The sequence below is a fragment of the Zootermopsis nevadensis genome, unplaced genomic scaffold, assembly GCF_977971745.1.
Source record: "Zootermopsis nevadensis isolate Lab colony 2312 unplaced genomic scaffold, Znev_1.0 Znev_ptg000013l, whole genome shotgun sequence".
Classification (NCBI taxonomy): domain Eukaryota; kingdom Metazoa; phylum Arthropoda; class Insecta; order Blattodea; family Termopsidae; genus Zootermopsis; species Zootermopsis nevadensis.
In genome coordinates this window covers 1,494,197-1,511,623 of record NW_028259145.1, presented here as the reverse complement: position 1 = coordinate 1,511,623, position 17,427 = coordinate 1,494,197, and the positions used below count along the sequence as shown (strand labels likewise).

The 17,427-nt window shown below is 36.5% G+C and overlaps 1 protein-coding gene across 4 annotated transcripts in view; it reads left to right on the top strand.

Moving 5' to 3' along the window:
- LOC110829998 (serine/threonine-protein phosphatase 2A 56 kDa regulatory subunit gamma isoform) overlaps window positions 1-16,786 on the top strand; it is a 159,254-nt gene extending 142,468 nt beyond the window's left edge. For 3 of the 4 annotated variants that reach the window (XM_022064326.2, XM_022064328.2, XM_022064329.2), the window contains 2 exons: window positions 5,074-5,266; window positions 7,190-16,786. In XM_022064326.2, coding sequence (XP_021920018.1) covers window positions 5,074-5,266; window positions 7,190-7,333 — 337 coding nt within the window. In that variant the 3' untranslated portion in view covers window positions 7,334-16,786. The remainder of the gene's footprint in view (window positions 1-5,073; window positions 5,267-7,189) is intronic. The other variant, XM_022064327.2, reaches the window with a different exon arrangement.
- Window positions 16,787-17,427: the final 641 nt, after the last annotated feature.

Genomic DNA, 17,427 nt, shown 5'->3' with positions numbered 1-17,427 from the left:
TAATTCGTAGGTAATCATTATACTTTAAGAAACAGCAATACTTGTAAAGTATGTGCTTTTTGCAAGTAAAATTATTTGTCTGCAGTTTGATATCTTTGAATCAGAATGTTAATGGACAACAGATCATGCAAATACAAAAGAAATACGCACTTCCCTTGCACTTATCACCAATGCAGCACAAATAATAAAGTGGTATTATTATTATTAATGAGTGTTCTGTCTTACGACAGGTCCATTGCTCTGCCCAAAAAGAGCTCTCCAGTTGTCCCTATTCTCGGCTTCTCGCTTTAATTCCTGGAACGTCATCTTCTTTCCTTGTTTAAGGTTGTCGGTTAGCTGTATCAATCTTCTTCCCAGTCCTCGCTTTCCTTCAACCTGGCCTTCGATGATATCACTCAGTAATCCATTCCTTCTCATAATATGTCCCAGCCAGTTAGCTTTCCTTCGTGTAATCGCCTGCAGAATGCTTCTTTGCTCGTTGACTCTCCTCAATACTTCTTCGTTGGTACTGATGATAATTCTGACTACTGTGTTTCCTCTGTAACAAGTTATTGGACTACATATGCTTTACAGAAAACAGTAATTTCACATTTTTGTTCAGTATCACGATTACATATTTCAGTATTCGTTTCCAGTTGCTCTTTGCATGAATTCCATGTGAAAATTTATGAAGAATGTAATTTTAATAATATTCTGCTCTGTTTAAATGAGTATCTGTGTAAATACAACATATGCATTGAAGAAAACATGCTGATATCATGACTCAAACTTGCATGTTTGATCTTTGCATTGATGCTAGTCTGCTACCTCACAATTTTGTCTACCGGTGAATACGGATGTTCGGGCAACATATAGTCTTCACCTTTGTTTTGCTTTGGAATGTAGTCGTCACATGTCTTGAAAGAGTCGGTAACATTGATTCATGTTCTTCGAATTAAGCAGACACATTGCTGTTGTTCCTTAATAAACATGAGGCAAAAATAATTGTAATTAATGGAAAATATAAATAAATGCCACGTATGGACATATACAAGAAAATTATGAATGTCTGGAATTAATATAAGAACTGTATACTTACGTCACTTCCAGTTTTGAAGTTTAAAAATTTTTGTGTCACTGAATGTTTCCAACACCTTTAATGTCGAGCTGTCAAACAAAATGTAACCAAAATATTCCATTTATTCAGAACTTGAGATACATTAATTATTAGGCCTTACGTCTTCCTTGTGCACTGCACAAAGTGCAAAGGGCACAAAAAACTGATAAAATGCTCAGAACATCTTTCATACATATTTCTAGACAAAAAAGTAGATATGGACCTGCAGAGAAAATTAGTTTTAAATACAGTGGATTATGGTTAATTGGGACACGTCGGGACTAGAACACTTTGGCCCAATTAGGCGGCTGCCTCGATTAACTGGACTCTACTATATATGGAAGTATTCATTTACTGTTGAAGTTGTTCACAAAGAAGCAGGGGCCATAATCTCATGCTTGGGATATTGAACACAGAACATCTTAAGATTTTTGATGCTGCTTTTTTTTTTAAAAAAGTAACCATCAAGGTCAATATAATTTCTGTTGTTGAAAAGCTGGGAATAGGTGACCTTAAGTTCGAGAGGTGGTGTAGCGCATTTTTCACTAATTTTCTTGGACCCAAATGTCCCAGACCAGAAGGTTGAGACAGCCCATGCCTAGCATGAAAAGGACTAGTAGACAACAAATGGTCTCCACATGAGGATGGGGACAATTAATAAGCAAATGTTAAATATCATCGTGGATTATTTTCTTAATCACCAGCATTAGTACAGTGTTGGAATTAAATGTGAAGTATTTATCTTTGTAATTTTTTTCATTATTTTCTGTAGCTACTTTATTTTGTTCTAAAAATTGTACAGTAGGGCCCCGCTTTTCGGCGATCCGCTAATACGGCGCTCAACAGCTGAGTCAGAGAAGTGCGTCCGGCGCCATTTTTTCGTCGCTGATTCAGTCTGTTTACAGCTTTTGTGCGCTCCGCGTGTCTCTGTATTTCTAGCAATTCAAAGTTATTACAAACTGTATATTTATATAATATTTTTGTGTTACTTTAGTGTAATTACAATGGCGTCTAAGGGTAGTAGCGATAAAAAGAGGAGTCCTAAGCCTCTTACTTTAAATGCCAAGTTAGAGATGATTAAAGTTCGTGAACAAGGCATGTCTATGCCCGAGATAGGACGTAAACTAGGCATAGCTCGCCAAACTGTTAGTGCCATCGTGAACGCTAAGGAGAAAGTGTTAAATGAAATTAAAAGTGCCACACCAATGAACTCTAAAGTCATAAGAAAAAGAGATGGCCTTATTGCCGACATGGAAAAACTTTTATTTGTGTGGATTGAAGATCAAACCAGCCACAATGTGCCTTTAAGCCGAGGCATCATCCAGGGCAAGGCTTTAAGTCTCTTCAATTCTATGAAGGCTGGGAGAGGTGAGGAAGCTGCCGATGAGAAATTTGAAGCTAGCAGAGGCTGGTTTCGAAGGTTTAAAGATAGAAGCCAACTTCATAACATTAAAGTGCAGGGTGAATCAGCTAGTGCAGATACAGAATCTGCAGAGAGGTATCCACATGAGCTAGCTACGATAATCGAAGTGGGTGGATACACTAAAGAACAGATTTTTAATGTAGATGAACTGCATTATATTGGAAAAAGATGCCATCCAGGACTTATATTGCCAAAGAAGAGAAGTCAGTGCCTGGATTCAAAGCTGCAAAAGACAGGCTAACACCCTTGTTAGGGGCTAATGCAGCTGGTGATTGTAAGTTGAAGCCTATGCTCATTTATCACGCAGAGAATCCTAGGGCACTAAAGAATTATGCAAAAGCTCGCCTACCGGATTACTATAAATCCAATCCCAAAGCATGGATGACTGGTAATCTTTTTAAAACTTGGTTCACGGACTATTTTAAGCCTACAGTTGAAGCTTACTGCAAGGAAAAGAAGATTCCTTTCAAGATTTTACTTCCTTTTGATAATGCCCCAGGACATCCTAGAGCTCTGATTGGCATGTATCCTGAGATACATGTTGTTTTCCTCCCTGCAAATACACCTTCATTACTGCAGCCTGTGGACCAAGGTGTAATTGCTAACTTTAAAATGTATTATGTAAGGATGACTTTCGCTAAGGCTATAAATGCCTCGGACAGTGATACATCAGCAGCATCAAGAGAAAATAAATTAAAAGCATTTTGGAAAGGTTTCACCATTCTAGATGGTAAGTTAAAGAAAGTACTCTTACAGGCGTTTGGAAGAAACTAATTCCAGAACTTATGGAAAATTTTGGAGGGTTTGCAAATCCAGTGGAGGAAGTGACTTCAAATGTTGTGTAAATGGCAAGGGAGTTGGAGGTCGATCCTGAGGATGTGGCAGAATTGCTTAGGTCTCATGATCAGCCCTTATCGGATGAAGATCTTCTTCTGCTTGAAGAGCAAAGGAGGATTTTTCGAGAAGAGGAGTCTCATCTTGATGATAATTCTGATGTCCCGAGAGAAATGACAACCAAGGAATTGCAAGAATATATCAACCACATAGAAATTGGAATAGCAGGTTTTGAGAGAATAGACCCAAATGTTGATAGAAGTTCTAAAGTCAAAGTTACTCTTCTAAATGGTATTGCATGCTGTAAGAAAATTCTAAGGGAAAGGAAACATTATTCTATGAGGCAAAGCTCATTGCTTTCATACTTTAAGAAAGCACCAGCCCCATCTTCAACTGCAGAAATTTCAACTTCATCAGCAACACCAACCCCTGCAAGAGCTTCCGAACCATCACCAAAACGAATAAGATTCGTTGAGTCAGATGATGAAGATGTGCCATCTCCTTCATCCTTCCTACTATAAGCATATTAATTTTCAAATTTATATTCACCAATCACTATAAGCTGAAGACGAAAATATTTTAAGGTAAGCAATGTGTGTACTACTGATATTCATTTTACTTTCATGTCGTTTTCTTAAGCCTAGCGCTATTGTGCACTTACTATATGATAGCGTAAACATCTTATTAGGCTTTGATTTGCATTTGCAAGTGAAAAAAGGCAAAGATCCGCTTTACAGCGGGGGTCTGTTCCCTAACCTGCCGTATAAGCGGTGCCCTACTGTATTATACAGTTTGCATATTCTTTCTCTCGTGTTCTCTTTTCTCTTGCAATGAACTGCATAATTTTAATGTACGAGGTTCGTCCACAAAGTAAGTTTCCCTGGGGCCGTTTACAGAAACAAAACACAATTTCATGGAAATATTTATTGCAACAGATACAGCAAGTGTCCAGCTATTTTTCAACATATTCGCCACCGGAATTGAGACATTTGTCATACCGTGGGACCAACTTTTGAATACCTGTGTCGTACAAGTCTGCCGCCTGGGATTGGAACCACTGTGTGACAACCATCTCCGCCTCTCTGTCATTCTCAAAACGCTGACGCTGACCGGACAGGAATTTCTTGAGGTGTAGGAAAAGATGGAAATCACTGGGAGCGAGGTCCGGGCTGTAGGGTGAATGATTAAACACCTCCCAGCTGAACTCCTGCAGGAGACTTGCTGTCCGTCGAGCCGTGTGCGGCCTAGCGTTATCACTGACCGCACTTCACAGTCGGCGGGAGCTGGAATAAGAACCTCCATCTTCAACAGCTGCAACGATGCTACTGTGAGAACGCGGGAAGTGCCGTTAGTGCATGCGCCATGCTACGTCATTGCTCTATCACGTACGCACAGTCGCTTCGCGCAATATAAGGTTTGCTAGCTGTGGGACGAGTAGGAAACTTACTTTGAGGACGCGCCTCGTATTAAACACTATCTTGGATATGTTACCATTCTCTTAGACATAGGGTTCTTGGAAATAAGTTTTTAAATTTTAAACAAAGATTAGAAGAGTAAGTTTTCATGGTTTTGAAAAAGACTGAAGTTCTTCATCACAAGAAATTATACTGCATTTTTTATTTCTGTGTATTGCGGACCCTTATCATTTTTTAATTACGTTGTACTTTCCTGTGAAGACCTGCTCTTTGTTATCATTCTTTTTTCTTGTTAACACCATTTGAAGAGAGAAAGAGCGCCAAAGGGACCGAGATGAAGCTTGGACGCGAGTCGAAGAGCTAGCTATGAGGAATCCAGGTTATGCCCCTTCGCGTACCAACAGCATAGACAGCAGCATTGGTGATTTGAGTTCTCCTCTGGATGGTGATGCTGAAGATGACATGACCTATGAGAAGCTGGAAGCCGAAGCTAGAGAGGTCAATGATACATAATATACTTTTATTATAGTTGGTTCCATTTGCATCCAGGTGTCCAGCATAAGTTGACCAAAATGTTGTGTAACTTCGGAGAAAACAAGTTTATCCATGGCAAACTGAGGAACTATGCCTCAGGGCCTTTCTTAAAAGTTGTTTATCAAGAAATTTTCAAACAAAGGTTCACAGTTTCCATTATTGAACACGGGTTTGAGGTTCTGTGTCTTCACATCCATCTCTTGTAGAGCCTTTTTAATATTATCCTCCTATCTACTCTTGGGTCTCCCTTGAGGTTTTCTAAGTTAATTTTTTTTCTTCCCTCGTTCAATTTATTCCCCGGCCATCTTCATTTAATCACCTTATCATATTAGTTATGAGTACAAACTATAAAGCCTCTCGCTTAAAAGATGGGGGTCTAAATTCTGTATGTTTACTTGTTAAAATTTGTATTTCTGATATCTCTTTACAACAGTTTGAATTTTTCTCATTTCTGTAGTGTCATAATATTCAAATTCCCACTTAAACATGTGACTGACATACTGTGCCGTTCTTTTGTCTCTTTGTTTTATGGCAGCACTGATGATGTCCTGTGTGTGTCGTACTATGCTGGAAGCCTGGTTTATACATTTCACTGTGCAGCTATTAATCAAGGTTTTCTTCATCAGCATTTTAGAAATGTTCGACACATTCACAAATTTAGCAGTTTCAGATTGCTTAATTCTTCATTTAAGAAATGGAATAAATTATCATCTTCCATTCATGATCAAACAAGTCTTACTGGGTTTACATTAGACCACATCTGAGACAATACAAAGTATCTAATAATGATATTTGTTTCTAGAATGCCTTTAAATAAAAATTTTCATCAGCAGTATTTCTGAGAAAACTGCTTAATAGTAGTGTCATTTTATGCAGTCATAACCATGAACCATGAGCTCTGTTTTGGATATGACATTTGGGAGGGGGTTTGACAAACATCACTTCTTTTTATGTAAGACTTGAGGTTCTCACAGCGGTGAATATGAAGATTTCTGTCTTCTGGGTTATTGCGCTGTGTAGTCTGGTCGATGTTAACCAACGTTTCAGAGGTCATACTGCCTCCGTCATCAGGGCGATGAATCATCGCCCTGATGACGGAGGCAGTATGACCTCTGAAACGTTGGTTAACATCGACCAGACTACACAGCGCAATAACCCAGAAGACAGAAATCTTCATCACTTCTTTTTGTCTTCCCCCTTGGAAAAACTAAAGTCCTGGAACGAATTTTCAAAAGCCTCCATCCATCCACACTCCAATTTGTGGTTTTCAGATGTGATTCCACAGCATGCGACTGAAGGGAATTTTTTAGGTCATGTCTGGGGACAAACTTTCCTTTTACAAAATTAAGGGTTCTTGGGTTATTGTCGGTAACCTTTTCTAATATTACCCAGTCTCGTGGGATTGTAAGTTTGGTCTGGTTTCATATTTATGTATATTACAATTTTATTAAATTCATTGTGTATTGAATTGAATGCTGCTGCATTTGCACTAAACTGTTTCCCATCACAACAATTTCATGAATTCCACACTTAAATTTGGTCAGCTGCCCAAATAGACACAAAACTTTCCTTCTAGTGGCAGTGCTTCGTGAACTAATTTGACTGATGTTCCTCTAATTTCTGGTTCAACACTGAAGTAAGGTTGCATTCAGTCTCTCCGTTAGTACGTTTATTTAATACAATGGTTTTATATTTCCATAATTCTTCTCCCCACCATTGCTAATGTCATGAAAAGGTAGGTACAGTTTATGTTAGAAACTGCGTGTGGTTGGATGGATGAATGAATGAATGAATGAAGTGGACATGATAAAGACCAGAGAGTGGTTCTTACTGTGGTAGTTCACAAAAGTGATTTATTCTTACAAAATAAATTTTTTGTTTTCACAGGGGCGAAAAGTGCGAAACAAGGAGAAACCGTTGCTTCGACGGAAGTCAGAACTTCCTCATGACACTTATACTTTAAAAGCCCTGATCGACCACAAACGAGCTGACGAGTTCCTTCCGACTCCGCCAGATGTAAACAAATGCTAATGAATGGGCAGTGTTTGCTTGGCCATGAGGCAACAGCATTCTCTTTGTGCCACTTGCAACTGACAGAAGTTGAGCAGCATGAAGTGTTTGAAGCTTGGAAAAGTCTGACTTAAACAGCTATCAATTACAAATTGTATAATGAGCATTGCAACGAATGCATTTCATGCTTTGAATAGTTATTTAGCTAAATAAATGCTGTAAATGAAGACCTAGTTTATGATGTTTAAATAGCCCAGCATCATAAAATTAAATAGACAGTACACAAGTGTTTAAACTCGACCAGTGGTTGCAATAAATATTACGCACCGTGGCAGGTGTCTTTGTGTGCTTCACACAATCAAGGTCAATGTAGAGAGAGGAAAGTGGTTTGTTCATCATGTAAGTTGCAAAGATGTCGGCTGTTTTGTACTTGTATAAATGTACCATTGAAACTGGAATGAGTCAATGCAAGTAAAGAGGAATTATTGTATCTAGAACCATAGATTGTGCTGATGGTCTGCCCATACAGAATTGCAGGATCGAGCAAGAGAAGGAGCCGAGTTTCTATTCCAGCATTTGATTCATAATCAAGATTACAATGTCCTATGTAACCAGTGCGGACTTTGCCAAACACAACCGAATTCTGTCCCAGTAAAATTAATAGCTAACTGGCAAGCAAGTTCCATGTACCCAGAAGCTTGACCATCAAGTTCATTCGTTCACGTGGGCTTCGTAATGAATTACTATTACCCGCATGCATTGAGATCTTGTGAACTTGAAAGGAAGTAAGGTTGGGTTGTCTTTGCCCAAAGTCAATAGAAAACCCTTTGTCATCAATGGCAACTCATTTTACTTCTAAAGCAGTTGGGGATGACGGACCTTGTCTCCCATGTTACCACTAGTGATCCGGCCCGCCCAGTTCATTTCAGCCATGCTTGGTGAGATGATGTGTCTTAATATGGCTAAATCATGTGTAATGATTAGTGCTTGTGCCAATACTAGTAGGTTTCTTAATCAAATTGTAAGTGATAACTACACATTTTACAGTATTAACTAGTTTGGGGAAATGAGGTAAATATATTCAAGTTTCAGGAATAGCAGGAGAAACTGTATGGGTGGAAGTACAGAGCGGCAATGTTTAAAGAAATATCTAAGTCCTGGTTGACAATATTTGTTGTGTAGCCTATAGTATATGTTCTCGCATAATATTCATTACCACTATATAATATTGTGGCCTTTACATGCCGTACTCTTAAGCAGTGGTAAGCTTTGCTTTATGCCAGTGAACTTCTCGTTATTATTATTAGTGTTGCCACCAATAGAAACATGAGTTAATCTGTGTCATACGATCGATCCAAACTGTTGATTTGATAAGTTGAGTGGTTCCATTATTTTCAAGATTGGAGGTGATTGGGTATTACCACCCTCAAGGCTGTGCTTGCAAGGTAGTGGCATTGCCCTTGGTAGTAATGAAGTACTTTTAAGATGGTTGGAGGTACTCGAAAAATACGTTGTCAGTTGCCGTGTACCTGATGCTACAGCTTGAAACTCTTAAACGTAAATTTAAAACACAAAATCCCTGAGAAAGATATACCAAATTTTTTTAGTGAAAAATATTTAAAATTTTGAATCACTTGATATTTTGCACAGATGGTGATAAAATGGTTAGTGCTTGTGATTTTTTCATTCCTCGGTACCTCTTCACAGATGGTTTTGTGTTACCCTCTTAAAATTCTGTTTGTTTTGTGTCACTTAGTTTCTATTATAATATATGCGGTATGAATGTGTCGTCAGTTTTCCACGTCCAAGAGTTAAAAAAGTTTTGTGTTGGTATTGTGGCTATAAACATTTGCTGTGTGATGATATCATGTTACCTCCTTAAAATTCCGATTATTTTGTTTCATTTAGCTGGTACTATTGAAGTATATACAGTATGAGTATGCCATAAATTTTCCACATGTGGGAGTTTTATGTTAGTATTGGCTTTTGAACTTTGCTGTCATAGGTTAGAAGTTCTGAGGGTCATTGTTCATTTTAACTAACATCTGCACACAAAATTTTTGATGGCATATACTTAGTTTTCCTTTCAGTGTTGTTTTAAACTTGTAAAAAGTTTTAAAAACCTGGCTAATTAATATTTGCATTTGACAGTAATGAAATTCATATACATTGCAGATGTGTTTACTCTCCTTTTTATAGCAGTTTATGTATCTTTAAATAGAACAGTGGAAAAAATTATAATTCTGATAAATATAATTGTTCACAAATTTACCATATAAATTTAATGTGTTTGATAATGATTTATTGGTTAACCCAACAAATAAATTAAACAATTCTTATTCTTTTATATCAAAAGATTATGTTCTTTGTATTTTCCGCATTTGCTCATTTTGATACATCTGAGTGGGACAAGGTTGATAATTGTACAGATATTCCAAATTCAGGAGTTTGTCAGTAGGAAAAGTTGTATCATAAGAGGGAATGAATAGAAGGAAGGTTGCAGTACGTATAATTATAAGAACTCATCCTTTATGTTGTTGCTTCTGGATGTTCTTAACTTTTATTACGATTGTGTCCCCTTTCAGTTATTATAGAAAGAAATATATTGAAGTATGTCCTCTCAAATTATAAAAGTAAAATGGATTACAAATATATTCTGCACACTGAGTTTGGCGGCAGAGATTTATTGAAGTGTCAGGCAAGGGGCAGCTAGTTATACTGTACATGCATAATATTTATGTTAGTGTCTGTGCTGTTCATTGATTGAACATTCTAATTTACAATAAAAGGGAAGTCCAAGTGATTCTTGGATGACAAACTGTGAAAGTGATAAGCGATAGTTTAACGTTGTGTTTGGTTTGACAGTTGTAATTTGTTGGAATAAGACCATTTGTATTTCTCATTGAAATGACATTCATTTGCAATGAAGGTGCGATCGAACAGTTTCTGTTGTTGTCGTCGGTCATCATGTATGTTGCTTATGATGATGGAGGCACATAATATTCTTTTGAGGCTTCTCTGAACCATAACCAAAAATATAGAATGCCCCATAATTGTTCATCCAGAAAGAATTATCTATCGCATAACAACTACTGCATATGCAGATGTGAAAAATTTACAAGATAATTAAAGAGTGGTGATATTTTGTTAGTTTTCCAAGTGATCATCATGTTCCAGCAGTGAGCAACCTCCAACCTTGTGTTTCCAAGAATGTTTGGAGTGAATGAGGCAAGCAGGTACAATGAGTTGCTAAAGTTCAGGCAGTCGTTGGCTATAAACATTGTTTTTAACCTGCCCCATGGTCATGTGTTTGTATGCACTGCTGTCAACTAACTGAACAAAATTCCTCGCTTCCATTTATTTTTTAACGATCCTGTATTGCTAGTTGTTTGTCCATAATAAATTTTCTTTTTCAGATGAAAAGTTATGGGACACGTAGTGTAGCCAGAATTGCTTTATACATTGATATTCAGCTGCAAGAATTATACTGCCATATTCATAAAATGTGTCATTTACCACATAATAGACGGGCAGGGATGGGGATTAAGGAAATGCTTAACGACTGATTATTTCTCTCTTTTTTTACTTAATTATTTCAACTATAAGGACCTTATTACAATTCCATATCATAAAAATTTCAGTTAAGGAGCACCCACAAGACATTTTCTGAAACACCAACTTCTATTTTTGAGTCATTTGTGAAGCTGTTCTTAAAAACTGTTTTTGGTCCTGGCATTAAACTGCATCTTTTCTGTAGTTGAGGAATGGGTTGTGTATTCACCTCTTGATTGCTAAATATTGTAAGAAATATGTGATTTAACATTTTTGGGTTAAGTGCCGTGTTTTCAAGTGGACTGAAGTGTTTACACGGTTATTATACTATACTTAACCGATTGATTTGCATGTATCTGTATGGCAAAATTTAGGGGTTACCAAAGTGGAAATATCTCTTAAGAAAAGTTATCCATCAAAATTGTAACATTAAAGACTGAAGAAATGAGAAAAGACAAGTATAATAATCTTTCAAGGCTTTATATATTTTCAGGGTGATTTGTATATGAGGATGTATCATGTACATGATGTTTCTGATCAGTTTATGCAATTCTTCGCCATTTTTATTAGCACCTATTTTGAAAACTGACACCTCTTTTAAACATGAAGATTACTGTTTCTGGAATGTTGCGCCATGTGTCTGGTAGAAGTTTATCAGTGTTCCAGAGGAGTTGCTTACTGTCTCAATCATCAGGATGATGAGTAAAGTCACTGCCCTGATGATGAAGACAGAAAACACCTTTTATATGCTGCCGTGAGAGCCTGAAATCTCACCCGTTTAAACATGCTACACCTACGATCTTTCTTTGTTGTATTATCATTTTTTCTTGCCAGAAAAGATGATGCGGCAGCTTTGGTAGATGCACGTGTGTTTGGAAATGATAGCCTCTTGTCAAAATCTACACATTATGTATTGTACTTTTTATGGCTGGGGAATGAACAATTTTGTTACAAGAATACAACAGGTTTTCTTTGCATGGTCCCTAGAAAGGTGTTACTGACAAAAGAGATAGTAGACAATTAAAATACTTGCTTCAAATTGGACTGTGATTTCTTGGTTGTTGCACCATGTAGTCTGGTAGGAATTTACTGACGTTTCAGAGGTCCTTGCTGCCTCCATCATCAGGACGATGATGATGGGGGCAGTAAGGACCTCTGAAATGTTGGTAAATTCCTACCAGACTACATGGCGTAACAACCAAGAAGACAACCATCTTCAGACTCACTGCTGTGAAAACCTAAAATCCTACTTACTGGACTTACTTATTGAGTAAATGAGCAAGTTGGTCAGAAATAGTCATGTTATGTACAGTGTGAAGGCTGTTGACATTATCCTTTTTTCAAAATTGCAACACAATTAAAATATCTAGGAGAATCACTTAGATTAATGATCAGTAAGCACATACACGCAGGTAATGTAAACTTTGTTATGTGGCTGTAGGTCATAATTCTAATGTAATATTCCGTTAACTTTATAGTAAGATTGCCTTGTTACATCTTTTTCTGTCATTGCTTTTTTATTACAAATCTTCTTGTACTCTTATGTTTTGTGACTTGGGCTTATGATAGGAATGGTTACTTCTGTAAGTACGATGTTCAAATGTTGCATAGTGTGTGTGTGTTTGACCGAGATTAATCCATGTAGAATTCCAAGCATGAAAGTGCAGGTATCATAATTGAGCACTTAATGTCAAAAGCCAGATGTGGCGCTTTTCAGTTTAATGGCGAGCAGTCTCTTGCATTGTGGAATTCTCGTTCAGTTTATACTGCTCTAGCTGCTGTGAGCCCACATTGTATTGAAGTTCCAAGTTTTCCGTCGACACTTGCGTGTTTGATTAGCAATTGGTATGCAACGATGAGTCCTAACGATAAAGAATGTAGTACCTCCTTCCTGTTTTCTGTAAACTAAAATTGTTATGTGAATAGTTCTGAGTGGAGTGTGTGAGTGTAGCGCAGGAAGTAGTATGTGTGCATGTACACATACATAATATAAACATAACTATTTTGTGTACCTTTTGAGGCATTTTTTTCCCCCCACCTACAATGGGGAATAACTGCAGTTATCTTTTGTAGTCTATCAGTATTGTATCTTAAAAGAGAGAGGTGCAATTAAGATTGATCTGAAAGGAGGGGGGGGGATATTGGTGGTATGAAATGTAAATATACAGTTTAAGTTGTGCAATGCAATTCTGTCAAATATAAAATAGCACTATAGTCTCCAAATGGCCTGTAATATTCCTTTCTAAAGTGTTTTTACTGCTCAAAATGCTCTTGCATCTGAATTGTTTTCTTAATTACAGATACTGTCTTTATTTCTTGCATCGGAGAAATTTTATACCATCAAAGAATTTTATTCTTATATAACTTTAATAAAGAAAGGATTTGGTGAGGTATTTATTTACCAAGTAACAATTGTTAAGGGAAAGTTGGGGACAGTTCTTTGTAAAAGGGCACAAGTCACAGGTTTGAACTTAAGGATGTGTAGATTATGGTATATCTGTGTTTTTATTGTTACCTAGTGATAATCTGTCTTGTCTGAAGTATAAAAATCAGATTTTGCTGTGTAGCCTTAAAGAGTGGTTTGGTTTTAATTCCTCAAAAGTAATTAGTAAAATAAAAGTCCTCGCTCTTCATACACTGGGAATAAATGTGAAATATCTGTGTTATAAGGTTAGCATTACTTGAGGATTTTCAACGCCAATCACAAATGCATCTGGAAACATGACACGGGTTGAAAGTCTGTGTCTTACGTGCGAAGTACCTTATTGTTACTGCAAGTTGCAATTGAAGAATCGTGTTTTTCTTTTCTGTGATTTTATCATATGATATACAACTGCTGAAATACTCTATAAACTTGCAATATGAGCGTAAGTGAAATGTTTAAATGCTTGTAATTCAGTAATGTGAGCTAGAGGCAGTGGTACGGCTTCCAAATAGAGTTTAACAAAGTTTTTTGCCCAAAGATTTTGTTTATGGAAACTAACATTCTTGTGCTTTGTATGGATCTTCTTCTGTTTTAATATTGTGGTAAATGTAAATCTGACTTCCTGAAACTAGAAGCAGCACACCAGATCTGTTTGGTTTTGGTTATATTTTAACCTAAATTAGATATTTGAAAATTAAGTAAAGTTTCATATAAAGACTTTTTCCTTTCCATACAACAGCATATTTCTTTTGTTAACAACTTGTGTATGTTGCACATGTATGTAGAAATTGCAAGTTTTGAAACTCTGAACTGGCTACCTCTTAAATCTGGATATAAATCTTGTTCTCTTATTTTCAGATGTGTCTAAATCTGATTGTTTCCTCAGTTGTGCTAAAAGAGAAAGGATCTAGAAGAATGACAAAATGTTTCATGTAGGTAGAAAAGAAGCTCTGTGCAAGTCTAAACTCGGTGCATTCCTACAGAAATGGAAAGTATATAATAAATTAACTCAATTTTACTAAAAGAAGAAATAACGTTCAAAACTTGGAAGACGATGTGTGGTGTGTTGAAAACATGCTTTAGGTAAGACATATTACTATTATCTCCATTCCAGCATGAAACTGTCGGTGATTTATGTATTAGTGAGAACATAAACTGAGCCATGACGCCTGCCAGACTTGTATATTTGTTTGCTTACCATTAAACCACATAAGGTAAATGTGAAGAGAGAGAAAAATTAGTACATTGTAGATTGCTGAAAAGCTTCGGAATATGAAACTGTATTTATTAAATTGTCTTAATAGTTTTGTGGCTTGTTCACAATGCAGTTTTTTCTGCATTCAATATTGGTCATAGGCTGGTTGTGTGTTGTGTATATTTTCATGTGTGCATGTGTTCTGAACAACCCTTTATTGTGTGATTTCAGAGAAAGTTATTACTACCTTCTAAACCTTCAGTGTAGAGTAATGGGGATGAGGTACAGGAAATGGTGGCATAATTATTGGATTGTATGACATCAAGTTTGTTTCTTTAACAGCAAAGAGGAAGTAAGCGTACTTGACTGTGCTGACCCCTTCCACATCTCCCTCAAGCAGTTAATATTTCCTACTCCATCATGGTTCCTTGTACTCCACTCCATTCATCTGGCCAGTCTGTTTACAGTGATTATCTTTGCTACCAACGAGCATTTTGGGCTCACTGATAGGCTGTATGGTGAATACATGGAATGCAACAATAGATTGGGGGGGGGGGGGTTTCCGCAAAATAATATTTTATCCATTGACGAAACTAGTTTCTATGAACACAGTGTATTGCTGAAAATTAAAATCTGAAACTGCACATTATGGGTATGGTGTGGTAGAGTACACTGTAGTCGTTGTAGATATTATATATCTGAACCTCCTACCCGGATAAATGCATTTTTTTTTTTATTATTATTTGAAAAACATTGTTAACCTTGTCAGAATTTGATTACACCTAATATGTTGGCATTCCCTTTTCTTAGTGGCAGAAATAAGGGAAGCATGAGAAAACGTCTTGTGTTTAGTATTAGGTTTTGTGTGATTTCATCAATACCATCATTCTTTCTGTGCATACTGGAGAGGTTTCAAAACTACTCGGTGGATTCTAATGAATTTTGAGTTTTCAAAAACAGTTAATTGTACACAATAAATACACGACTGTCATTGTTAAGTACCGCAACTTTAATTTCAAAATTTTTAGTGTAATTAATATTGAATAAAAGAAAAATAGAATAAAAATTTACTTGGATATTATCCATCGTCTAGTAATAAAACGTAAAACGACGTTTCGGAGATGGGGCTCTATCTCCGTCTTCAGGTTCCTACTCAGTTGGGCCCACTAGATAGAGCTAATCCCTATCTCCGGACAAATTAAAAAAGTGAAAGTCGCACTTTATTACTAGACGATGGATAATATCCAAGTAAATTTTTATTCAATTGACTCTTCACCATCGTCAAGAAGTTTTAGATTTAAAAGAAAAATAATTTGTCTATACAGTGTAATTATCTGTAGTGTTTAATTAATTTTGAGGCTGTATACTTTTTTTTGTAATAAATTAACATCAATGCCAGTAAGGTAAATTGGGAAAGAATTAATTTGAAGAACAGAGTGAAATTCAGATTTATTCATGTCCAGTCTTTGCTGGAACCTCCCCAGGTATAATAAGTAAGTTGATATATGGCTGAATAGTGTCAGAAGAAATTCCTTTAGGTGTAAATATGCTTGGTTTTGTATAATTCTTTCCAGATTTTGCCCCAGAATATGATACTGAATGTATGTAAAGTTGAGAAAAGAAGTGTTTTGTTCCCTCAAAGTTATGTTGTTTCATTCATTCCATTCACAAACAATACAGAATGAAAAAGCACTATAATAAACCCACAAATGCTGCAGTACAGTGGTTCCTACCAATTTTGTACATACCTATGCCAGTCCATGACCATTAAGCTATTACTGTGTAGTGCTTAATACATGTGGGAGTATTAGGATTCAAATTCTGAACATATTTATCATATATTCTCAACATTTCTGTGTAATATGAGGAATACCTTACATCATATCTTGTGTGTGTGCCAGATGTGTTAAAAACTGTCGACTTTATATTAGAATATTATTAAACTTTGAGTGGCAGAGGCCAGATTCTATGGGACCTTTATTGTTCTCACTGAAAGGTAAATTTAGTTTTTCATTTTGAATACTCTCCAAACTATAAATTATTTAAATTGAAAGTTGTTGAGCATAACGAGCTAACATCTGTCATAAAACCATTACTTTTTAGGAATTCAGTAGAATAAGAAATGCCTACTTGGTACTGTGAACACGCCTCTGAAATATATGTATATGGAAATCTCAGCAATGTTCTGTTATGTGAGTAATGTCATCAGCAGTTCACATTCTTAATTATCACGGAAAACTCATACAAAATGTAGAAATAATAATCTGAAAATTATGCAGTAATAAATTGTAATGATTTATAACTAATCTTTTGTTAATAGCAAACAGTTGTTACCACAAAGGGTATTTGGCTTCATGTGTGGTGCTGACAGTAGCAGCAGTGGCTCCACATTAATAGGATTAGGCTCGTAGATTAACTAAAATACCAAAAATATGATTTAGTTTGTGGAGCATAATTATCAGTGTTTCTCCCTAAAAATATTAAAAACAGATACAGTAAGGATATTTGGCAGGTACATTGAGGCACATCTTTTCCACCGTGGTAGGAAGTGGATAAGTTGGCAGAACATATGGTTTGTTCACCATTCAACAACCTGACGCGGCTTGTAGCCCAAGAGTATTTCATCAGCAAGTGGATAAGTTTACACTACAGCACTGGGTTTTATATGTAAATTTAATAACTGGCAAAAGTAATTATTCCCCTACTTAAAATACTATTCCGAATCTGCAAGTAGATCACTATTCTTTTCTTGTATTACATTTAAGATGGCTGTCTTCTGGGTTATAGCGCCATGTCTGATAGACGGGTGATCACCCTGATGGTGGAGACAGGAAGGACCTCTGAAACGTTGGTAAACTTCCACCAGACTAAATGGTGCTACAACCCAGAAGATAGCCATCTTTCGGTTCACTGCTGTGAAAACCTCAAATCCTACTTTTTATT